Raw genomic sequence first — 25,805 nt, 5'->3', positions numbered from 1 at the left:
AGTTTTATCTGTTATACTGTTTAGTATATGTTATTGTACCTGGATTTTGCACTGTACAGTCTGGATTCTTGTGTCTAGCCACTTTGCTTAACATCATGTTTGTGAGATTCATTTAAATTCTTCTTTGTAGTTGTAGATCTTTTCTTCTTATGGTTGTATAGTATTTCATTCATAAAGAATATTTATCCATTCTAATATTGATGGGCATAACTTAAAATTTTTAACATGCATACTTGGTTTAACACTAAAGTTGAAGATATTATTTCCATTGTTTCTAGCTTCTGTTGTTGCTCTTGGAAATTATTTCTAGCTTCTATTGTCGCTATTATTCTAAATTTTGATCCTTTATGGATAATTTGTCTTTTCTCTGGCTGTTTTCACAATCTCTTTGTCCTTGGTTTTCTGCATTCACAAAATGTCTAGGTGTGAATTTACCTAGAATTTTATTATCCTGTTTGGAACTTGTGTTTCTAAATCTGAAGATTCACCTCTTTCATCAGTTCTGACAATTCTAAGCCATTAGCCCGTTAACTTAAGACCAGTGAGATTTCAAGCAAGATGGTGATACAAGCAAGTAAATGTTCAAAAAAAAAAATCACTCTGCTGCTAACTGGTTGGTTACTTTGGGCAAAACATTTAAATGGCTTGTGCCTCAAATTTCTCATCTGTAAAACGGGGACAATAATAATCTCTGTTCTTCCTAAGTCAGAGAGCTGCTTTGAATATCTAAAAGAAGAACGTACTTGAAATTGCATTGCAAATTGTAATATGGTATATAAATAGCTCAGGATCTAGCTCACTGTAGATGTTCAATAAAATTTGTTGTGAATGATCTCAATCAGTATTTGTTGAATTCTTAATAAATAAACTAGTGTAGGATAATATTATTTAAATATTTTTATTCTTTTTCTCCTTCCCACACCCTCCTTAGAGAAATGCAAGACTATTTGTGATACTCACGGGAGTGATCTATGTATGCATATACACATTATAGATGCATGTGAAAAATCGCTATGATGGTTTAGATATAAATTAGAATTTTATTCAGTTCTCAGTATTGTTGCTTTCTAAAATATAAGCCATTGTCACTACTACCGGCGGTGTTTAATGTTGCTAAGCTACTGTTGTTTTTTTTGTCTGTACCAGCCATCAGATACTTTGCATATCCTTGTCTTAGGATTCATTTTTAAATGAATTAATATATTTTATGTATCTCCAATTACATTTTATGAAGACAATTTAATGGAAAGTTCATGGGTTTAAAATTAGGTACATCTGGGACCAAACCTTGTCTTTACTATTTCATGACCTTGTGACATTAGGCAAAGTCACTCTACCTTTCTCACCTTCTGTTTATTTTTCTGAAAAATAAGGAATTCATTCACTTATGGAGTGTCTGCCATGTGGATAGTGCTCTTTTAGGTATTTGAATTACTTAATTTGTGTCCTTGCAGCAACCTGGCAGTATAGATATTATTCCTGTTTCATAGGAAAGGAACCTGATATCAGAGAAGTAGAGTAACTTGCTCAAGGTCATAAAGGTCGTATGCATTATAGTGCATATTTTCACCTGGGTGTCTCATTATAAAACCTGTGCCTTCACTAATATCTGAGAAAGTGCTTTGTGTGATGCTGGGTCCCAGGTTGACAGTAAGTGTAGGCTCTTTTTTAGGGCCTACACTTAGTGACAATGTTCTGTAATTTTCTAGCACTTGGCTTTTTTCCCTGCACATAGTAGGTACTTCTTAACTCATTGTTTATTGTCTCTGTTTATGCTGCTGTTTTTTTTTATTCATTGAATGTTGACTTTCTAGCCAAAGGGAAAGGACAGTCCCAAACCAGAATGAATCTTAACACTGCCTTGGTTGAGGATATAATCAGCTTGGAAGAGGTGGATGAAGAAATGAAGTCGGTGATAGAAGCGCTCAAGGATAATTTCAATAAGACTGTCAATATAAGGACCTCACCAGGTTAGTGACTGAACCTGTGTTTTGGAGAGGGGCGTAGTGGCAAAAACATCGCTTTGGCAGAGCTGGGTTTTAGTCCTAGCTTTATCACTTACTAATGGGTGACCATGGGCAGTTACTTCTCTGGTTTTCAGTTTCCTTGTCTAATTCCTACCTTCTAGCTTTGGGATGGGTAAATAAATGAGGTAACATGTGCAATCGTTCTAGCACAGTGCCCAGCACATGTTAACACTACATTTATCCATTTAGCAAATACTTGCCTGCTATGAACTAGGCGTTGTGCTGGTATAAAGTGAACAAAATAGGTATGGTCTTTGCTCTCATGGAATAATACTCTCAAAAAATGGAAATTTTATTATTGTTGTACTCTCTACACTTGTAGGTATTTAGTTTCATAGTAACTGACATCTTTGGTCTGATTTTTCCAATTTGTTCTATTTGGCCGTTCTTATCGCTTACTGGGAACCAACTGGCTGCAGACCTGCCCACCTGAGGCATTTCTGTACCCCTGAGCTTGACCAGGAAGATTCCGTTTGGGTTAATAACTTCCTGAAAGTGGCTTTCCTAAGTGGGAAATGTCAGAACTGTCTAGGAGAACTGTTTGCAGATGTGATGGAAGAAGTGAGTTGTCAGCTAATGGTGCAGGCAGGCAGGAAAAATCCAATTGCTGTTAAATTGGCCTTTTGGAAATTGTCATCATCCTAGAGTCAAGCCCGGGACCCCCTCGGAAAGTATCTGTGGGAGCTTGCACTGCTCCCACTCACATCTTGCTTGGGGTAGTTCACAAGGAAACTAGAAAGTATTTCACGAACTTGTTCTTAAGAAAACCAAGTGAAAAGTATACGGCTTCATTTATAAACACCAGCAGAAACATACAGAGTTCAGAGACGAGATCCAGTGTGAAACCAGAAGACCATTCCGTCATTTGTCAGCCCTGGACTGGGGCATTTCTGCCTTTGCTGACAGTAGAGCGTGCCATTCAATCTCTCCCAACTGTTTATTTTAAACTTGCTTATTATTTTAGGTATGAAGCTGATAAAGTGCTTTGTCTCCCCTGTGCTTTCTGGCCTGTTAACATTCTGCAGCCGAAACCAGAGAGCAGTTTGAGAGGAGCTTAGGGAGAAATGTGATACTTAAAATTAGCCAGCAAGCTCCACTCTTGTTGAACTTAAAAAGATGATGGGCCTGGAAAGAGGTTGGGAGTGTAATTTGTTAAATGTTAACCTCTGCGAAAATGAGGGGCAGGAATGAGGCTGAGGGAGATTCTCGCTGGGGACAGATTGAGGGAAAAGGATTTGATGCATTATGTCGATACGGATTTAGGGAATGGGAACCACCACAATTGCGTACTGAAAAGCCCATGTTGGGACTTCTGTGGCAAAGGATCTTATGGCAAATCAGGAAGGCTGAATTAAGATCCGTTTTCAGAAGGCCTCCCATTGGTATTTCCTCTTTGCTTCTTTCTCTTCAGGGTTATGTCTGTGCAATGTTCTGTGTAGAAATTTGGGCCATGAGGAGACTTGGGTGAAACAGGCTAAATAGACTGGCTAAAGACTTAGCCAGTCTTTTATTTTATTTTATTTTTTTGCCAGATTCTTCCATACCATCTTTCATTACTATCTGAACCAGCAGGCACTTTTCCTCTTACACGTCCATCTACCAGCAGTTTCTGTCTCCAAGATAGTTGATTGCTTTTAATAGTTGTCTAGGCCCTCCCTGGTGGCGCAGTGGTTGAGAGTCCGCCTGCCGATGCAGGGGACACGGGTTCGTGCCCCAGTCCAGGAAGATCCCACATGCCACGGAGCGGCTGGGCCCGTGAGCCATGGCTGCTGAGCCTGCGTGTCCGGAGCCTGTGCTCCGCAACGGGAGAGGCCACAACAGTGAGAGGCCCACGTGCCGCCAAAAAAAAAAAAAAAAAAAAAAAGTTGTCTAGAATACAGATTTATTTCTTTGTTCATTCTTGTCCTCTCATTCATTCATCCATCCATCCGTACATTCATTTATTCATCAAAGCATTATTGAGCACTTATTCTGTGCTGATTAATAGGTGCTGTAGTTACAGAGAGAAAAGACATTGTCCCCACCTTCCAAGAGCCTAGATCCTAGATCCTAATGTGAAGGGATAGACAAGTGAACCAACATGTGTAAAACCATATAGCAAAGCAGAGTGGTGAAGACCATGGCTTTGGAGTTGATCAGACCTGGGTTTGAATTCAGCTCCATTGTTAAGAGCTCTTGTGACCTTGGACAAGTTATACTCTGTGCCTCGGTTTCCACATCTGTAAAATGGTGGCACTGTCTCATAGGGTTATTGTGATAATGAAAGCAAATAAATTACAGAAAGCATTTAGCACTATGTCTTGCCATGGGAAGTGTTCAGTAAATATTGGTTGCCATTATTGTAGAAGTGTGCATAGGATCCTCGGGAGCTCATAAAGGCTTTGTAATCCAGCCTAGGAGGTCAGACAGGATTTCTGAGATTAGATACAATCATAGCTGAGTGTTAAGGAGTGAGCAGGAGTTAGCTGAGCAGAGAAGGGCATCCTCAGTAGAAGGATCCTGAGGCAAGAGAGAACAGGCTGTATTAGAGAAATTACAAGTAGGTTAGTTTGGTTAAAATATAGGAGAAAGTTGAAAAGTAATAATAATAGCATTTATTGGGCACTTACATATGCCAGGACACAATTATAAGTGCTTTCCATAAACTCTTTCATTTAACCCTCATAACAACTCTATGAGAGAAGTATGATTTTAATGCCCCATTTAGAAATCAGGAAACAGACGCCCAAAAGGTTGAAGGGACCTTCCTAAGGTCACACAGTCAGGAAGTGGCAGGGTTGGTATTTGAACCCAGGTCACTGGTTTTCAGAATCATGGACTTTTCCAGATTGAAGCCAGTGGTGTCAACAGCCTTCTATCTTGTGATGGTGAATTGAGTACTGTGCTTCAAATCAGATCTTTGGGCCATGGTATGGTACTGCATTATTCTAACAACAATTTGCTGGGACAACTCCCAATTTGTTTAAAATACTGACCTCCAGCCCCCGACCCTTTACTCTTTGTGTATCAGAATGAGCCATCTGTGAGTGGTTCTTAAAGTGAATGGTAATGTTTCCTTTTAGTTTTCATTTGCATAGGAAATCAGGGAGTTGGAATAACACCCCTTCTCCATCTGTAACTATATACTTGCCTTCTTGACAAGAAAATTTTGCCCAGGGTTTTCCATAATTCAGATAGAGACAAAGATCAGATCCAGGATAACAGTGAAGTGGTAATAGTTGGTGGGGTTTTTTTGTTTGTTTTATGTTTTTTGTTTGTTTTTCTTCCTAAAGGGAATCTAAGTGCCAAAATCAAGGTGGTATCAGGGAGCAGTTCCAAACCTGGCTGCATGTCAGAATCATGTGGTGATCTTTAAAAAAACTACAAGCTCCCCCAAAATCACAGGCTCCCAAGCCCCTGCAGAATCAGGCTGTCTGGGGGTGGGGCCGAGGAATCTACGTGAAAAAGCTCCCTGGGGATTCTGACGCACAACCAAATTTGAATTCCACTGATAAGGGAAAGAGCCTTGATTAGAATTGGGAGTAAGCACACCTGGGTTGGAGCTTGGCTCTTCCTCCTTTTCCTTTCCTTAGCTCTGTGATTTGGCCCATTTAACCTCCCCAAGTCTCTTTCTCTGGTGTCAAGTGGAGACAGTGATAGTGTTACAGACTAGTTGTGAGAACTAAAAGGCCTAATAAGTGGTTAACTATTTTTATGTTTATTTTTTGGTGCCTATGGTGTACTTGCTTGTTTATATTTAGTTATAATCCTCACTTTAATCCTGTACTTTTTAATTGAGTTGGAAACCGAGGTACCGAGAACATGACTAACTTGCCTGAGGTTTCATGTTAGTAAATGGCAGTGTTGCTGGAGGGGTGACCAGCTCTTTCCAGTCTCAGCTCTCAAAGTCATGTGTCACAGGAAACCACTCAGGGCCAGGCAGACCAGGACTGTTGGCTACCCTGGTGCTGGTAAGCAGTTGCAACCTAGTTTTGTCAACATTTCAAAGCTCTTTCCATCACGTGGCACCACGGCTCCTGTGGAAGCCTCTTGAACCATCTTTGCCACATTAGTAAGGGATCCCTAAACATTAGTTGAATCTGAATTGATAGAGACTTAGATGTGGGGCTACTAAAGTCCTTCTGAATTCGAAGACCCTTTATTTCATTTTTCTTTTAGGATCCCTTGATCATATCACTGTGGTAACTGCTGATGGGAAACTTGCTCTAAACCAGATTGGCCAGATCTCCATGAAGTCGCCACAGCTGATTTTGGTGAATATGGCCAGCTTCCCAGAGGTAAGGTGGCCTTGCTAAAGGGGTCCCTCTCCATGGTCTCTTTTGGAATGCAGGAGGCTGAGTCGAGTCAGGAGAACGTGTTCCCTCTAGTTTGGGATGAACCAAGAGAGAAGGCATAATAATGGGAATTTCAGGATAAGAAAAGCTCTCTTCCTGTTTGTAAATTCCTTTTCTGTTTAACTCAAACACTATAGAGGCCAGGCAAGTAATTTGAATACTGACACGGGCCCCATCTAAGACAAACGATAGTGGCAGTGCAGTGATGGAAGGGCTGGGGTAAACTAGCTCCCGTACCCTGTCTGAAGGGAGCAGCCTTTGCCCAGCTATTGCTGATCCTTCCCGGGCAGAAATGCAGGCCTGGTCATTAGATATTACCAGGCGTTAAGGTGTTTGTTTACAGAAGAAGCCAGTAACCCCAATTTTTATGTAAGATCTTTGCTAAATGTTGATAACTAATGCCCTTTTTTGTGTGTTTTGTTTTAAGACTATGACAAAACCTAATGGGCCACGTTTGCTCTGTGGGCCACCAGTCTGTGACTTTTGCATTAGTATTTGGAGCAGACCTTCCAGGAATTCACATTCCTTTCAAACTGGACTGACCATTGCAGACTATTGCACAGAGCACAGTGCTTCCAAGGCTGGAAGGTGGGTTGCATTAGATCATTGCAACCTGGAGACTATGATTTTAAGTCTGGTTGAGGAAGGTAAATGGGTTTTTCCTTATTGGTCCAGTAAGAATTGACCTGGGTTGGGAATCCTTGAGGACCTGGAATCTGGTCCCACCTGTCCCGCCAGCTGGCTGTTTGACCTTGTGTAGGTTGTGTCACTTCCTGGGTCTCCCATTTCCTCACCGGTTAATATGAGGTAAAGGAATCTGAAGTCTCTCCCTATTCCGATGGTCTGTTTCAGTAGTTATAGCCCAAAGACAGAGACCAAAGTTGAAACTGCTGGATTTGACAAACTGGGCTAGAGATATGAGTAAGAGAAAGCCCTTGCTATGAGCAGGCTGTTTCAAATCGGAGGGCTCTTGTAGCTGATGTGCTAGGCACATTTGTGAGGGGTATTACTCACTCCTCCACCAATCTATTCTCTATACTGCAGCCTGAGCGAACTTGTAAAGATGTCTATTGGATTATGTCATTCCCAGGCACCGAGTTTATCAGTGGCTTCAAGTAATCTTTAAATAAAAGATGACTGTGGCCTAGAAGGCTTTGCATGAAATGGCCCCTGCCTGTCTCTGCAGATTCTCCAGTCTTGTGCCACTGTCACCCTTGCACACGGCTCTAGCCGCACTAGCCTTTCAACTCCTCAGACCCTTTGCGTCCTCAGGGCCTTTGCATATGCTCTTTCCTTTGCTCGGGACACTCTTGTCTGGCTAATTGCTACTCATGTTTTGGATCAGAGCTTACATATTACTTTCTCAGGGAAGTCTTCCCTAATCTACCCAATCCCAATTATTCCTCCACATTTACCACTTTTATACAGCCCAGTTCTTTTTCTTCATTGTACTTGTCATTATCAATAGTTATACAGTTTTTTACATCTTAATTTTCCAGCTCACTTTCACTGGACTGTAAGCTTGGAATGTAGGAATCATATCTAACTTGCTCTGACTTACGCCTAACACTGTGCCTGACACATGGATGCACTCAGTAAATTTTCCTCAAATGGATGAATACTTGTCATTAGGTTGATGGAAGGGAGACACTCATTCCTGGTGTTACCGAGGAACAGCGTAATGGACAAAAAGGGAACTGTCAGCTCTTTCCCTTTCTGGCCCCTCTGAACCACTGAGGCCTCTCTGCCTTGTTCATCTAATCCCACAGGCACTGCGGGCCAATTTAGGGAATAGCCTCCTAATTACACAGTTTGAAGACCTCATCAGGCAGATTGCTTTTCAGAGCCAGCCACTTCTGTTATTAAATAGCAAATGGCATTCACAGAAGAAGCACCTGATTGGCCACCAGAGCATCTTATGAGGCAGGAGGAGGTATTAACAGCTTAATTTTTTCTTAGGAAGTTGGAGTATATCTTCATTTTTCAAGCAAAGCATCTTTACCATTTCTCCAAGTTGAAATTCTGTGGGTTTTGAAAAAAAAACATTTACAGTCATCTCACTAGAGAGGTTCTTTACAAGGACAGAGTGAGGAAGTGTGAGTTACATTGTCTTTTGAATTCCTTTATCTCATCTGGTGTATATATTAAACAAATAGCTCTAACTAAACATTTCCTTCCTCCAGTTTAGAAGCTGTCCATGCAGTACCCAGGTTTATAGCTTCAAAATGCTGAGCTAATCCTCACTGTGTTTATATAATTCCTTTCTGTTTTAGATGCGGTTGGCTTTCTTTTCAAACCTGAGCATTTCTGTGTCATGCCCTAGAGACATGATGCAGGTTTACATGCAGAATCTTTTCAGATACATCAAGGGCAGAAAACTGCGTTGCATTTGTTAAGCACGTGTCCTGCTTGATAAATGATGCAGTTGCTGCCTTCCATAAACTTGCCTGCAGCTAGAGTTAATGATTGGAAAAAAAGAAGGGAGTAAAAAAACCACAGCATGATTTGAACAAGGCAAATGAAAAAAAAATTCTGCAGGCTCCATTATTGCTCTTGTGGCAGTAAGAAAGCAAATGTGTGGTGAGCGTCTACGGTGTGACCAGGCACTGCTTTCTCATGTCTTGCTTCATGTGATCAACACGGATACTCTTTATTTTATTATTATTATTATCTTTATCATTAAAAAGTGTTTTTATTTATTTAATTAATTAATTTTTTTACATCTTTACTGGAGTATAATTGCTTTACAATGGTGTGTTAGTTTCTGCTTTATAACAAAGTGAATCAGCTATACTTATACATATATCCCCATATCTCTTCCCTCTTGCGTCTCCCTCCCTCCCACCCTCCCTATCCCACCCCTCTAGGTGGTCACCAAGCACCGAGCTGATCTCCCTGTGCTATGCAGCTGCTTCCCACTAGCTGTCTATTTTACATTTGGTAGTGTATATATGTCCATGCCACTCTCTCACTTTGTCCCAGCTTCCCCTTCCCCTTCCCTGTGTCCTCAGGTCCATTCTCTAGTAGGTCTGCGTCTTTATTCCTGTCCTGCCCCTAGGTTCTTCATGACCATTTTTTTTTTTTTTTTTTTTAGATTCCGTATATATGTGTTAGCATACGGTATTTGTTTTTCTCTTTCTGACTTACTTCACTCTGTATGACAGCCTCTAGGTCCATCCACCTCACTACAAATAACTCAATTTCGTTTCCTTTTATGGCTGAGTAATATTCCATTGTATATATGTGCCACATCTTCTTTATCCATTCATCTGTTGATGGACACTTAAGTTGCTTCCATGTCCTGGCTGTTGTAAATAGAACTGCAGTTAACATTGTGGTACATGACTCTTTTTGAATTATGGTTTTCTCAGGGTATATGCCCAGTAGTGGGATTGCTGGATCATATGGTAATTCTATTTTTAGTTTTTTAAGGAACCTCCTTACTGTTCTCCATAGCGTCTGTATCAATTTACATTCCCACCAACAGTGCAAGAGGGTTCCCTTTTCTCCACACCCTCTCCAGCATTTATTGTTTGTAGATTTTTTGAGGATGGCCATGCTGACTGGTGTGAGATGATATCTCATTGTAGTTTTGATTTGCATTTCTCTAATGATTAATGATGTTGAGCATTCTTTCATGTGTCTGTTGGCAATCTGTATATGTTCTTTGGAGAAATGTCTATTTAGGTCTTCTGCCATTTTTGGATTGGGTTGTTTGTTTTTTTGATATTGAGCTGCATGAGCTGCTTGTAAATTTGGAGATTAATCCTTTGTCAGTTGCTTCATTTGCAAATATTTTCTCCCATTCTGAGGGTTGTCTTTCCATCTTGTTTATGGTTTCCTTTGCTGTGCAAAAGCTGTTACGGATACTCTTTAAAATTAAAGTTTATTCCATTTTATAAATGAGGGAACTGAGGCTCAGAGAAGTAGAATCTCTTCTGCAGGTTCACGCTGCTGTGGTAAAGCCAAGATTTGAGCATGGGTCTGTTGGACTCTAAAGGCTGTGCTCCTTTCACCATCCATTCGTTAATTCCACAAATATTTTTTAGTCCCTGCAAGTCAGCTGTTGACTGGAACCCAGATTGTCAAGGATTTGTTCACCTGTCTACAAAAGTTTCATCATCTTTTGTCCTGTAGCGTAGACACGCACATAGACACGAATGAGTTAGATTTATTAGTTTAAGAACAGTAATAGCAGACATTGCTAATTGATTGCAGCACGCTTGCCTGCCTGACCCCAGGTGGGGTCTGTGATCTTTCTCGACCCAGTACTCCAAGCAGCTGCAACCAGTGAGTCAGTGTTATCACTGGAGAGCAGCCTACTGGTGGGCATCCCTTCAAAGAGGGGGTAAAAGCTAGGAGAGGGAAATGCGATAGAAATAGGTGCCTTTTTGTCTGAACCACGAGTAGTTCAGAAGTCATGTTGGGAAAATGACTATAATTCCCTAAGTTTCTGTATCCTTCCATATCAAACTAAAATATACACGTTTAGAGTATTTTAGAACTACCTCTTTTAGTAGATACCTTTGCAAATGAAACCCCTCTTGGTTCACATTTTTTCTGCATGTGAAAGGACACAGAACATGTATAAAATAGTATAAAATAAGGGTTTTTTTGTGTGTGGGGGGGTTATAAACATGAAGTAAAAGTAAGGAGATGAGTTTTTCTAGCAGGTCTGAGTCAGTGCATTAATATACTTACTCAACAAGCTTTTACTGAGCACTTAGCACACACTAGGCCCTGAGCCTTGGACTGGGACTATGTAAATACTGAGACATAGTTCCTGCCCAGCTTGGAAGCAGCAGTGGGTACTCCCTTGCTTGCCTGGGAAGGCTGTGTGGCAACACTTGGGTCAGAGTGTGAGAGGAGGGTGGTGGTGGTGGGATGATCCAGCTGAGTTATCAGTCAGTCAGTGAGAAGCTTCAGAAAAGGAAGGTTAGGAGACTGGAAATCAGGCCGCTCCTTCCAAGTGGTCATTCTCCTTTTATTGGGAACTTTAGAAATCTGTGTTTCATTTTATATGGACGATGGCAGTTTTCTTGCAGAGGAAAATTTCATTTCTTCATCCAGCTCTTTTATTTACCTTGGCCATCCCCTTTATACACCAGACCTAGTTCCAAATTCTTTTTGGCTATTAGAAAAAAATCAAATTCCCTGTGCCACAATTACTGAATACGTTGAGCTAGGGGATCTGGAAGGTAACGGAGACAAAGTAACATCACTGGATGGAGTGGTCACTGGCAGCATGATGAGCGAGGTCTTCACTCCCTTGCTCTTGGTTTTCAGGGACTGTATCTCTGTATGAGGGATGTGACCTTTACCAGCAGGTCTCTGCATTCGTAAGGAAGGGACTGTACCCGGTTATGTCCAAGGTCCCTTCCAGCTCCAGTAGTCTATGGTCAGAGGTACATTTTAAGAATTTACAGTTTTAAGCAGTGGACACACTGTTAAATTCTGTAGCCCGAGGGGATGATCTGTCTGCATGTGGAATGCCGGTTTGTCTTTTTGGCCTTATGATAACGTGTCATGTCCCTGTAGAATTCAGGTCATTCAAAAATGAAATGGATGAGGTTTTTAGGCACTCCCTTAAAAAACAAAACAAAACCTGGGAAAGTAAAATAGGTGTGCAACACACCCCATTTATTTAAACCAGAAAGTCTAGGGAGGAGCTCAAGGCCGGGAATTGGCTCTGTGAATCCAAGCAATGTGGATTGGCTCTGGTCAAACCTAAAATTCTTTTGAAAATGTCAGAGGCCTTGTTTTCATGAATTCCACATTGTCATGCCAGTGAAATTATCTGTCTTCCACACTGCTTTCTTTTATGCTTTAGGATTGCAAGCCAGGTGTGGTTATAATGTTGCTTGAGGTGAGATGAGGCACTTGGGGAAATCAGCGTACCAGTGTGCCACCTGGCACGTTAGAGAGCAAGGCTGTGTCAGAAGAGACCCTGGAGGATGTCAGGACAGCAGTGCATCAGGGAATAATATTCAGTATTCTGAAATAAGCCATAATGGAAAAGAATATGAAAATGTATGACTGAATCACTTCGCTGTACAGCAGAAGTTAACACAACATTGTAAAACAACTATACTTCAATAAAATAAATTTTAAAAAAAAAAGAAAAAGAAAAGAGGGACTTCCCTGGCGGTGCGATGGTTAAGACTCTGCGCTTCCACTGCAGGGGGCATGGGTTTGATCCCTGTTCGGAGAAGTGAGATCCTGCATCCCGCATGCCTCGTGGTGCAGTCACAAAAAAAAAAAAAAAAAGACAGCAGTGCATCAGCTAAGTGATGATATCAGCTCGTCGTTATTTGGGGGTTTTGTGCGTTCTTCATTTATTGAATACGTTTATATAATAGCGCCCCTTACCTGGGTGTTACAGGCACCCAGGCACAGAACAAGATGCGTGGCTCATGTTACCTCATTTAATCCTCTTTGAGGTACAGTACCGCAGGGTCTCAGATTACAGCATGGAGGCTCAGAGGAGTCAAGCTTGTTGCCCAGGGTCACATGGTTAGCAGAGCTGGGGTTTGAGCTGAGATCTTTCACGCTACCTTTCTTGGTGCACACACCAGCAGAGATTCATTGCTCATGCCAAAACATGAGTGAGGTTGGTGTGAGCATAGATGCGAATGAGTTAAATTTATTTACTCATTTCAAATCGGCACTGGTATATTTTGAGTGTAAAATGTCAACTGGAATTTTTAATGTATAAAATCTTTCAGCTGCCTTTACACCAGTCTTTGCACAGATCAGCCCTCCTCCCTTGAGGATTTATTGTGGTTTTGATTTGTGTTGCCTCAAACCATTGAAATCTTTTCAAAGAAGCAGAGCTGTTTTCTTTTTCTTTTTTCTTTCTCTTTGCTTTTTCCCTCCCGCAGTACACTAGTACCAGGAGTGGACATAGTTTGCTATTCAGCTTGATCAAAGCACTCTACACCAATGTAACTTCCTGATCTTACTGGTAACAGAACTAAATGTTTCCATGTTCTGCCAAGATGGGTTGCCAGTTATCGATGGAGGGCTTGCATCTGGTAATAATTATTTACTAATTCTGTTTACCTTTTGATCTGGTTTTCAGTGTACAGCTGCAGCTATCAAGGCTATAAGAGAAAGTGGAATGAATCTGAACCCAGAAGTGGAAGAGACGCTAATTCGGGTACCCATTCCCAAGTACGTCTGGCTGAAATTCACGTATTTTGACGTAATGGGGCAGTTGTCTTTGGAAGGAAACCAACACGCCATGATCCTGTTAGACCGATAGGGTACTTTACCTGTACGTCTCATCTTGGCAGACTCCAGCATCTTTTGAGATCCGGTTTACTTATTCAGATGCAGCAGTGAATCTGACAAAGTTCTTGTCCTCATGTATTTTACATTCTGATTGGGAAGATAGGACACATAGAGAAAGTCATTCCAAATAATGAAATGCTGTGAGGAAAGAAAAGGCAATGTGATCCAGTAGAGGGTGCCCTGATGAGAGTGATGGTGGCAGGGACAGCTTTAGCTGGGTAGGACTCTAAGGGAAGTCACATTTTTACTGACAGTTGAATAATGAGGAAGAGCCAGCCTAGGGGAAGAGCTTTCCAGGCAGAGTGAACAGATAGCCCAAAGGCCCTGAGTCCGAAAGATTCCCGACACTTGTAATCTCTAACCCAAGTTCCTAGAAGAGTCATTTTCCCATTAATCCTCACTTGTTGAAGAATTTTAGGCGTAAGAACAGAATATTGTTAATTACGTAAATATATAGAACTTAGAGTTTCAAATGCATAAAATGTATGTTTATTTTTAAATTTAAAAAGAAATGATAAGACCTTAGTATATTTGATGAAGAGAAAGCCCTTGCGTCTGAAACTCAGTGAGGGAGGGAAAGAGTGGGGCTGGGGGTGATGGGCTGGTGAGAGGAGGTGCTTCAGGCGTTACAGGCCGTGGTGAGGGGTGTGGGCTGTGCTCTCATTGTAGTGGGAAGCCATTGGAAGCACTTAAGCAGAGGAGTGATATGATCTGATGTTGACTTTTCGGAGGTCTCTCTGGCTTCCAATTAACAAGTGGAATGTAGGGAGACAGGGCAGACGCAGGGCGCACAGTCGGGAGGCCACTGCAGTAGTCCAGGTGAGATATAAATCTTCTCAGATTCCATAGCAGGCAGAATCAGTTTCTCCTTCTGTAATTTCATTTCTTAGTTGTTTCCAAACCCCTGTTCCTACACAGTGCCTCACATCTAGCAAGTCCCAAATATAAGTGTTGAATTCATTCATTCAGTCACTCAACAAATATTTATTAAGCACTAACTACATGCCAGGCCCTTTCCTAGTTGTTGAGATAGTGCAGTAAACAAACAACAAGAAGTCCCCATCCTCCCAGGGCTTTCTTTATTGTCGAGTAGGCACAGCAAAAAGAAAAACAAATAAATATGTAATGTAATGTCAGGTGATGATAAGGACTATGAAGAAAAATCAGCAGGCTAAGGGGATAGAGAGAGTTGGGGGTTTTATTGTAGGCAGGAAGGTTCAGGAAGGAAGTGACGTTGGAGCAGAGACCTAAGTGAAATGAACGAATGAAGCTTCCAAATAACTAGAAGAGAAGTGGAGTGTGACACTTGTTGAGTCATTGTGTGCCATACTTCATCCTGTATTCCTTTATATAGATTGCCTCATTTGTCACGCAATCTCTGTGAAGTAGGTTTTTCCCCAGGTGTGGAAATTTAGGCTCAGAGAGGTAAAGTAATATCTCTGAGGTCACACAGCTTATGCTGAAGCTGAGACCTAAACCCAGGTTTAGTTGATTCTAACGCCTCATGATGTACCCATGCTAGCAACAAGAATTAGTACCAACACTGAGAGTCTAGGAACTTTCCCACTGAACTTGTTTCTTGCTTTATGGCCAGAAAATGGCCTCCTTATTCCATTGTGTACTCGGTACTCTGTAAGTCAGAATCAACACTCTGCTTTGAAATCATGTTAATTGGGAGCAATATAACCTAGTGTTTAAGAAGCAAATAAACCTGAGTTCAAGTCCAGTACCTGTTTGCTTGGTTAGTTCATTGATTTGCTTGGCAAATTTTCTACAGATGTGTAATGTTCCAGCCTCTGTGCTGGGCGCTGGGGACGTACGTGGACCTGATGTTTGCCTTTGTGGAATTCAAGGCTGTGCCGGGCCCCTTGTTTATATTACTGGCAGCTTACTTGTGGAGTTTACTCTTACCCATAGTTTATAGATGAAAATATTGAAATTCAGAGAAGTTAAGAGACTTGCTGAAGATCACGTGGCCAGTTAGTAGCAGTCAGGATTTGAATCCTGAGTTTTTCTGTTACCAAGTCCAGGCTCTTTCTCCTGCACTCTCTATATAGATGGGTAATTCTGGAAAGTGCCAAGTGTACTCATGGACATCAGAAGCAAGACTTGCAAGTGGAATGGCTAGTAGTCAGCAGCTTTATCTTTTCCTTCTTGCTCTCCTGTCTGTGAAATCTTGGAAAAGTCACTTAACCTCCCTGAGCCTTGGGTTCCTGATGCACAGGATGGAGGGGTTGTTCTCAGTGGTCTGCCAGGTCCCTTCTGGAGCTCCAGAATGCCGTGATGCTGTGAATTTATGCCACTAAATGCTCGTTGCTGACTTGGATTCTTCTTAGAGTGGCCCATTGTAGATCATGTGTTTCTTTCAAAGAGCTCGTTGATATAATGTGCACCTCTGCAGCCCCACACGAGTTAATGATTGCCCTTGTGCATTGTATATAAGTTTGAAAGATCAGTGCGTTTAACTTGAATTTCCAAAGACACGGGGATCTGTTACATTATATTTTGCATTATTTTATGTTGGTTAATGGGCGTAATCCAAGAGAAAGTTGACGGACCAAAACCGTCTGCTCCTGCAAACCTCATTTTTTATATACTTTCTTTCCTTTGACAAGGTGGTAAGGTCATGAGGCCCCTCACTGAATTATACGTTTGGTAGTTTTCCAGATAAAAAATGAATGATCTGTTCTTTATTATGGAGGCTGTGTCATGTGAGAGGATAAAGGCTGATTTAGATGTAAAGGGGACCAAGGTTTTTATTTGGTTTTGGCAGTAACTTCCATCTGACTCTGGGCACGTCACCCTAACAGCTTGCTGCCTTCTAGCTCCTTATTTGTAAAATAAATGAAATAACACATAATGATAGCTAGAGCTTTGGTGAGATTAGCAGAGAAAATAGATTAAGTAGCGTGATCTCCTTAGAGGAAAGAAGCTATATAAATGTAAGATACTAATATTATTTCAGTAGACATAAATTTTTCCATATATACATAATTTTACTTTAGGAGAAAAGGAAGGAGTGAGAACGGGGACTGATATGTTGAGTACCTACTACGTGCCAGGAACTGTTAGGTGCTTGACATATACAGGAAAAGTGGAAAAGTCTAACGGTTAAATTTGTGCCTTGTATCACAAAAGCATGAAACTGAGTTCTGACTCTTCTGCTTTTTAGCTGTGTGACAATGGCAACTGTCTCTACCTCTCTGAATCTCAGAGAGCTCTTCTGTAAAATATTTATGGGACTGGCCTTATATAGTTATTGGGAGATTTCAGTGAGATAATGTGCACAAAGCTTTTGATGTTTAGCAAGCACCCAGTTAATGCTAGCGAATGTTCCTTCGTTCCTTTTCATAAATAGATAGGCGCATCCCTCCCTTCAAAGGATGGGGAAACTGAGATTCCAAGAGGTGAGGCATTGGCTCCAGGTCACACAGCTGGTAATTGGCAAAGCTGCAAGGAGGAAAATAACACACTAAAGCTTATGGTGGGAGTTTGGGAGGTGGGAGGGAATCAGAAGCATAAATTCCCATGATCAGTTTCTGATGCTAAAATTTCAAGTTTAGTTCTATAAAAATTTACCTTTCCTGGGCTTCCCTGGTGGCGCAGTGGTTGAGAATCTGCCTGCTAATGCAGGGGACATGGGTTCGAGCCCTGGTCTGGGAGGATCCCACATGCCGCGGAGCAACTGGGCCCGTGAGCCACAACTACTGAGCCTGCGCGTCTGGAGCCTGTGCTCCGCAACAAGAGAGGCCGAGATAGTGAGAGGCCCGCGCACCGCGATGAAGAGTGGCCCCCGCTTGCCACAACTAGAGAAAGCCCTCGCACAGAAACGAAGACCCAACACAGCAAAAATAAATAAATTAATTAATAAACTCCTACCCCCAACATCTTAAAAAAAAAAAATTTACCTTCCCTGGTTGATTGTGATTCTTCCTCTGCCTGAGGATAGTCTGCAAGTTTGCTTTTTTGCCTTCACTCTGGATGCTGCCCAGAGCTAAGTTGTATTTTCAGCTGCAACAGATCTCACCTGGTACCTCACCCTCATCACACTCCTCTGATTCTTATATTCTTATTTAAATGAGTCTACTGAGTACGTGACTCTTCCTGTAATCTGCCTCTGATCATTTTGGGAGGTAGGCGGAGAATAAATCCTAAAGCCATAACAGGTCAAACTTGGAGCCTGGGTGGTGCATATCACCAAGCCTTCTTTTCAGAGCCTCTGCGAATCCAGCTGTGTGTGTGGCTGTGTGCAAGTTTTTCTCCTGGCTGTCCTCAGTAAAATGACATTGGACCTTACAGGCTCTGGGTTACATTCGTCCGCAGTGACACTGTGTATAGCTTTTGTTTTCTTCTCTGGCCAGTGTTCTTCCGTTTAGAGCCGTCCGTCAACTGGACGGATTCTTTGAACATTCCTGTTAATCAAGATTCACTGAAATAGTTTCTTCTATTTTTCTTTCTTATTTATGTAATCAAGTTCTGGGTCCTATTTATAAACCACCTGCACTACAGGTGTAATGCCTGGAGGTACTGTGCTGAATGCTTGAGGGTTTCTCCCTGAATTCTCACACCACCGCTCTGAAGTTGGGAGACTGCTCTTGTGCCCACTTGCCTAACGGAAGACCTGAAGCTCCCAGGAGTCAGTGCCCGCTGTCATAGGGCTACCAAGGGGCAGAAGCACGACGGAACTCAGGTCTTATTTACTGCCTTTTTCCCTGTTCTTTTCTCCGGATAGCAGCTTTTTCTGGTGTATCAGTCTTCCACTTCTTAATCAGGGACCCTGAAACGTTTTGAGCAGTTTATTTTGATCAGAGGCCCCACCCCATTCACATCTTCATTGTGCCCCAAACAAACAAACAAATACTCCCTTACTTAACTGTTTTACCAAATATTGATGAGAAAACCACACGAAGTAGAATGAGGGTGCTTTGGTTTGAGAACACTGAGTTCATGTCTGGCTTTAAAGAAAGCTGTGAGGAATCATGATTTCACCGAAGAAATGAAAGTGCTTAAGATTGACTCATTCCCCCCACGAAGCTACATCCTTCCTGGATTGTCCTCCTCTTTCATTATTTCTTGTCAGTGTCTGCGTTGGTTTTGCTTTAAGTAGGATTAAATAAACAAGTACCTCCATCCTGTTCTCCATAGGGCACTACTTTTAGCACCGTGATTTTCCAGATTTTTTTTCTGTTCAACTTCAGACGTGTAAATCTCCTTCTCCATCTTTCTTATAATGGTATGGGATTATATTACACGCACTCTTATGCAGTTGCTTTTCTTTCCTTTTTTTAAAAACTTATTTATTTATTTATTTTTGGCTGTGTTGGGTCTTCGTTGCTGCACGCAGGCTTTCTTCTAGTTACAGTGAACGGGGGTTACTCTTCGTTGTGGTGCATGGGCTTCTCATTGCAGTGGCTTCTCTTGTTGCGGAGCATGGGCTCTAAGCGCCTGGGCTTCAGTAGTTGCGGCACGTGGGCTCAGTAGTTGTGGCTCGCGGGCTCTAGAGCGCAGGCTCAGTAGTTGTGGCGCGCGGGCTTAGTTGCTCCACGGCATGTGGGGTCTTCCCGGACCAGGGCTCGAACCCGTGTCCCCTGCATTGGCAGGCAGATTCTTAACCACAGTGCCACCAGGGAAGTCCCTGCAGTTCCTTTTTTTTAACTTAATGTGTCATTGCTCTCTCTGAGGAGAGTTCTTCCTTACTCTTTTTAAGGGATACGTAGTGCTTGCGTGTTACATATAACATTAAATCGTTCTCAATTGTTGAATATCTTGGTCATTTAAAATTTTTTCTCTTTTACTAACAGTGTCATAATGATCTCCTAAGGATCTTCCTGTTCTTCTGCTGGGAGTGGGAAGTGGTAGAGGCGGGACTGTAACTGTGGAAGAAGTGAATGGAATGTGGGGGGCCTTGGTGTAGCTTTTGTTCCTTGATTGTCTCAGTGCTTGTTTGCACCAGTGTGCTGCATATTGCTGAGCTTCTTGGAGACATGGACACTTCAGGGCCAGACAACCATCCGCAACGCACCCGAGTGACCCCTCCAGTGGTCCTCAGAGCCAAACTTGACGTCACTCTCTTATGAAACCCCATTGATATTTGAAGGGCCTTCCTGGCTCACTGCATGGCAATAATAATATTAAGCAAAGTGACTACTTACTGAGTGCAAACTATATTCTAGGCCTTATGCTATATTATTTAAGTCATTCTGTTATTCCCTATTTTTTATACATGAGCTAAGTAAGCCTGAGAGAGGTTAAATAACTTGTTCAGGTTCATTAAGCTAATAACGATAGAGTTGTGCAGGATTTAAATATGGGTCTGCTTGACATCAAAGTCTATTCTTAACGTCTATGGACCTCTGAGAGCACTTTTTCTTTTTGTAATAAGGGGCAGTAATTGGTATTTTAAAATTTAATTATATACCAACCCGAAGCGTGTGGAGCATAAATGGCCAAAGCTCAAATCAGGATGCATAACCTGAAGTAAGTTTATGGGCCACTTTCTGGTGTGAGAAGCACTCTGGAATATAAAGTATTTTTTTTTAACTTTATTGAGGTGTAACTTACATACAAAAAATGAACCCATTTCAAGTGTACATGATGATGAATTTTGACAAATATAGGTCAAATATATATCTTGACTGTAACCACCATCTCAGTCACGTTATAGACCAGTTCGGTCGTCCTGAAAGTTCCCCATGACCCTTTGCAAGTCCTCTGGCCCCAGGTGACCACCTAACTGCGTTTATGGGAATATAAAGTTTTTATGCTGAAATGTGAAACTTCTAGGGTATTTGTAAATTTATTCAGCAGATATTTATTAGCACCTACTATGTGTCAGGCATAGTTCTAGACATGGAGGACACAGCAGTGAATAAGCTAGACAAAGCCTCTGCCTTTGTGGAACTTCCACTGGGGAAATGGACAGTAACACACACAGGCAGTGTGTGTGTCAGCTGGCCATATTTTTCTCTATGTGGAGAAAAATAAGGCAGTGAAAAAAAATAAAGGATGTCATAGATGGGGCTAGTGAGTTGGTGTAGTTTTAAGTAGTGTGTTCATGGCAGGCTTCGGGGGAAGGTGATAACTGAGCAGAGAACTGCGGACATGAGAGAGCAGACGAGGCTTGTATTCAGCACTAAGGCAGAGGAAGCAGCAAGTGCAGAAGCCCTGAGGTGAGAGTCCACCTAGGGTGTTCAGGGAATAGTGAGAGCACTCATGTGTCTGTAGCAGAACAAGGGAGGGGAGAGAAATAGGAGATGAGGCCAGAGTGAAATGGAGAGGCCAATACCATGTAAAGTCTTTCTATTAGTCAGTGTTCTCCAGAGAAAAAGAACCAACAGGGTATATATCTCTCCATACACCCACACACGTGTATACATACATATATGTAGATAGATGTATGTAGGGGTGTGTGTGTGTGTGTGTGTGTGTGTGTAAAGAGACTTATTATAAAGAATTGGCTCATGTGAATATGGAGGCTGACAAGTCCCAAGATCTGCCGTCTTGGGAGACAAACTGGGGACTCAGGAGAGCTGATGGTGTGGGTCTGATCTGAGCCTGAAGTGCCTGAGAACCAGGAGAACCGATGGTGTAGTTCCAGTCCAAAGGCCAGGAGGCTTGAGACCCAGGAAGTGCCGATGTTTCAGTTTGAGTCGAAGGCAGGGAAAAACCATTGCTCCAGCTTGAAGGCAGTCAGGCAGGAGGAATTCCTTCTTATTCAGGGGAATTCCCTATAATTTTTGTTTTAATGCAGGCCTTCAACCGATTGAATGAGGCCCACCTATATCAGGGAGGGCAGCCTGCTTTACTCAGTCTATTGATTTAAATGTTCAACTCATCCAAAAACACCCTCATAGAAGCACCCAGAATAATGTTTTATCAAATATCTGGGCACACTTGTGACATATAAAATTAACCATCATAGTCCTAATAGACCCTCATAAGGACTTTGGCTTCTACTTGGAGTGAAATGTGAAGTCACTGGAGGATTTTGAGCTAGGGAGGGATATGATCTGATTTAGGTTTTGAAAGGGTCATTCTGCCTTCTATTTTGAGAATTATACTGTAGGAAGGCGAGGGTGAAAGCAGGGACTGGTGAGGAGCTATTGTAGTAATCTAGGTATGGTGCCTGGACTAGTGTGGTAATGGTGTTGGTTAGAAGTGGTCAAGATTCTGGATACATTTTAAAGGAAAAGCTGCCAGGATTTGCTGACAGATTGGTTGTAAATTTAGGAAGAAGGAACTCAAAGATGACTTCAAGGTTTTTTGGCCTGAGCAACTGGAAGGATGGCGTTGCCATTTACTGAGCTAGGGCAGATGTGGGAGGGCAGGCTGGGTGTGAGGGAAGAGCAGGTTTTGTCCATATTTATTCTGAGATTCTACTAGACATCCAAGTGGAGAGGTCAAGTAGGCTGCTAGGTATGTAAGTTTAGAGTTCTGGTGACAGGTGTGGGCTCAAGAGAGAAATCTGGGAAGCGTGAACATGTAGAAGAAGCCATGAAATTAGATGAGATTATTTTAGAGAGTAAATACCGATAATGAAGAGAAGGGTTTGGGGACTGAGCCTTGGACAGTCCACATCAAGGTTTATCGGTTAGGGTGATAAGGAGGAACCAGCAAGAGAGACTGAGAATAAGTGGCCAGAGAACTAGGAGAGTGTGGCGTCCTGGAAACAAAGGAATTGTTTTAAAGGGGAAGGACTCATCAGCTACACCAGATATCGCCGATCGGTCAAGGAGGAGAAGGTCTAAGGATTGATCATTGGATTTAGCAGCATGATTTATTTATCAGTTAATCTCTGGGTAGCAGAGGAAAGCACAAAGGCTTTGGGGCTAGACAGACCTAGGTTCAAATCCCTGTTCTCTCATTCTCTGGGTATATCAGCTTGGGTCCTCTGAAAACAGATGCCAGGACAGAATTAGATGTGCAAGAGATTTATGGGCAGAAAGGCCTGTGAAAGAGACAGGGTGCAGGTCTGCCACTGGTGAAGAAAGGAAAAGAGGAGGACTGGGTAGAAGACACCTCACATTGCAGTGCATTTCTGAGAAGGTCAGCCGGGCTGATGGTGCGTTCCTGAGCGAAGATTGCCCGTCAGAGGAGTCCCTGTGCCACGGGTGGCCATTGGCTGACAGTGGCCTGGGGAATGTGCTCACTATAGTGACCTTGGGCAAGTCATTAACTTCTGGAAGCTTCAGCCTCCTTATCTGTAAAATGGGCGTTATTTCTATGATTTTTTTGAAGAATAATGGGATATTATATGTGATACTCCTAGTGTGAGGCCTGGTGTGTCATAAACTTTAATTCCTTTTTCTTACAGTATTTGTTATTATCTAATTCTCCTGGTTAAGGAGTTCTTGGAAACATTCTTTTTCTGATTATTTGGGAGTAAAACCAACGATATTTTCTTTCTGTTTGCTGACTGCTCTTTCAGTCCTTAACACTCTCTTTCCCTCTTTTCCTCACTAGCCCCCTCCCCCAGCCCCATGTTCATTTTTTTTTCCTGTCTTTTCCTCCATTTTTAGGGGTGGGAGGACTTGAGTCATTATGTTGTAATTATCTTGGAATTTAAGTTGCTCAGGAACGCTGTAGTTTGTTTGTTAATGAGTACTTGGTTTGTTCTTTGAATATGAATTGTGGTGACCAAGACCTCCTGGAAGGTATATCCCAAAGAAGCAAATCCGCTGACTAGTCCTGCCTGTGGTGTGAGATTTGCGTAGTATTTCTGGAAAGGCCAAGGGACCGTGGCTCTTCTCACCCTCAGCCCAGTGTCAGCAGTTCAGCTTGACACTGAACTGCTCCCCAAGGCCTCACAATTGTGGGATAATTGCCATCATTGGCTCCCACTTTTCCTTCAGGCGTTGTTAGTGATCATAGACCTTATGCCTAGGCCAGGCTCCTGCCCTCAGACTTTGTTCCAAGGTGACAGCATGGAGGAGAATTCTCCTTGGGATCGGACCAGGCAGTTTCACCAGATTACAGTTAAAAGCCCTGGGTTGTGGTTCTCCTAGGCTGGATTCTCTTTCACAGGTGTATTTTCATAGCACAGGCTGATGTATGGTCTCTCATGGATGACGACCAGGTTTTTCTAGGGCGAGCAGCTGATACGGCAGGGTGTAGGGTCCCCAGGCTGACTTAAACAGGGAGGGGTAGCTGCTGTGCAGCCAGGGAGAGCTGGAATTGACACCTGGAGGAGCCAGGCTTACAGTCAGAACAACTTGAATAAGAGAACCAGTGAAATGAGTTGTGTGACCTTAGGCTAGTTACTTCAACGCTCTGAGTCTCGGTTTCCTCATCTGTAAAATGCGGTAGTAGCAATATTTGCTTTTCTGAAAAGTTATTGGGAGAAACTCTTGTGGAGGATAAGGGGGAGAGGGAGCGGCAGTAGACAAGGAGAGCCTTTAGACCGTGATGCAGGTCTGATACCAGTGAAGAAAGGAAAGAAATTCACTGAATGAGAAATAGTGTTATTTTTAAAGTCTTCCTTATCAAGTTAACTTGTTGCTGAGTGTTCGCGTGACCTCTTCTGCATGGTGATTGTTAACTGTTATGGGGAAGCAGTCACCGCCATCCCACAGGTGAGAAGATCGAGACATGCTGCCTGCCATCAAGCTTTCCACCTAGGAGACAAGTACTGTTCAATGACGAGAACCAGATGGGCATATGGCATCTTTCAGTAGCTTTATTGAGATATAATTCACCCATTTAAAGTGTATAGTACAAAGGTTTTTAGTATATTCAGAGTTGTGCAACCATCACCACGTTCAGTTTTAGGACATTTTTCATCACCCCACAAAGACATCCTGAACCTACTAGCAGTCACTCCGCACTTCACCCCAAATCACCCTCCTAGGGATTGCTCGAGTCAACTACTAGTCTGCTTTCTGCCTCTATAGATTTCCCTATTAACAGTTCACATGAATGGGATCACACAGTATGTGGTCTTTTGTGACTGGCTTTTTTCACTGAGCCTAGTATTTTCAAGGATCATCCATGTTGTAGCATGTGTCAGTGCTTCATTCCTTTTTATTGCCACATAATATTGCATTGTGTGGATATGCCACATTTTCTTTATCCTTTCATAAGCTGATGAATATTTGAGGTGTTTCCACTTTTTGGCTATTACGTATAATGCTGCTGTGAACATGCTTTCGGTTCTCTTGGGTATAGACATACAAGTGGAATTGCTGGGTCATGTGATAAGTCTGACTTTCTGAGGATCTGCCAAACTTTTTCACAGGGACCACACATTTTACATTCCTACCAGTAATATTTAAGGATTCTAATTTCCCCATCTCCTTGCCAGTACTTATTGTTGTTACTGTTATTGTTATTATTATTACCATGCTAGTGGGTATGAAGTGGTATCTCATTGTAGTTTTGACTTGCATTTCCCTAATGTTAATGATGTTGAGTATCTTTTCATGTGCTTGTTTGCCACTTGTACATCTTTAGAAAAATATCTATTCAAGTCCTTCACGCAGTTTTTAAATTGGGTTGTTTGTACTTTTGTTGTCGAGGTGTAGGAGATCTTTATATGTTCTGGATACTAGACTCTTATCAGATATATGATTTTCATCTCTTTAATTATAAAAATAATACACATTTATTGCAAAAATTCAAATCCTACAGAAAAATAAAAAGTTATTTTATTGTTCCCCAAATATTCTTCCCAGAAGTAACTGTTGGTAAGTTTAATATATATCCTTCCAGATTTGAAAAGATGCATACACACACATACACACACACCACACACACACACACACACACACACACACACAGACACACACACACACCCCTACATATTTAGTTTACATAAACGGGATTAAGTATCTGCAGGGCCACAACTTGCTTTTTTTGCCTTAACAGAACCTTCTGTACATCTTTTCATGGCGATCTCATTGTTTTTGTGCCTGCAGAGAAGTACCGTTTTGAGATGGGTATAATACAGATGAGGAAACTGGGGTTCAGAAAGTTAAGTACTTTGTTCAGAGTCACAGATTAGTAAGCAGAGGAGTCATTATTCAAATTGAATCTGTTTCCAAAGCCATGTTCCTGCCACACTATCACACTGCTTTACAGGCTGCTGACCTGGAGCCTCCCTCCTTCTAGCTCGGTGGCCTCTTTGTCTAGCTGCTGTATTGCTTTGTGGATCTCG

At 42.1% G+C, this 25,805-nt stretch overlaps 1 protein-coding gene across 4 annotated transcripts in view; it reads left to right on the top strand.

Moving 5' to 3' along the window:
• The window catches only part of MRRF (mitochondrial ribosome recycling factor), a 91,092-nt gene that overhangs the window by 10,351 nt on the left and 54,936 nt on the right, over nt 1–25,805 (top strand). For all 4 annotated transcript variants that reach the window (XM_067743405.1, XM_067743407.1, XM_067743406.1 and 1 more), the window contains exons 3-5: nt 1,815–1,970; nt 6,186–6,304; nt 13,443–13,534. In XM_067743405.1, coding sequence (XP_067599506.1) covers nt 1,815–1,970; nt 6,186–6,304; nt 13,443–13,534 — 367 coding nt within the window. The remainder of the gene's footprint in view (nt 1–1,814; nt 1,971–6,185; nt 6,305–13,442; nt 13,535–25,805) is intronic.

This window comes from Pseudorca crassidens, chromosome 7, assembly GCF_039906515.1.
Source record: "Pseudorca crassidens isolate mPseCra1 chromosome 7, mPseCra1.hap1, whole genome shotgun sequence".
In the NCBI taxonomy this organism is placed as follows: Eukaryota; Metazoa; Chordata; class Mammalia; order Artiodactyla; family Delphinidae; genus Pseudorca; species Pseudorca crassidens.
The sequence above is the reverse complement of the archived record's forward strand: the minus strand, read 5'-3'. Positions and strand labels throughout refer to the sequence as shown.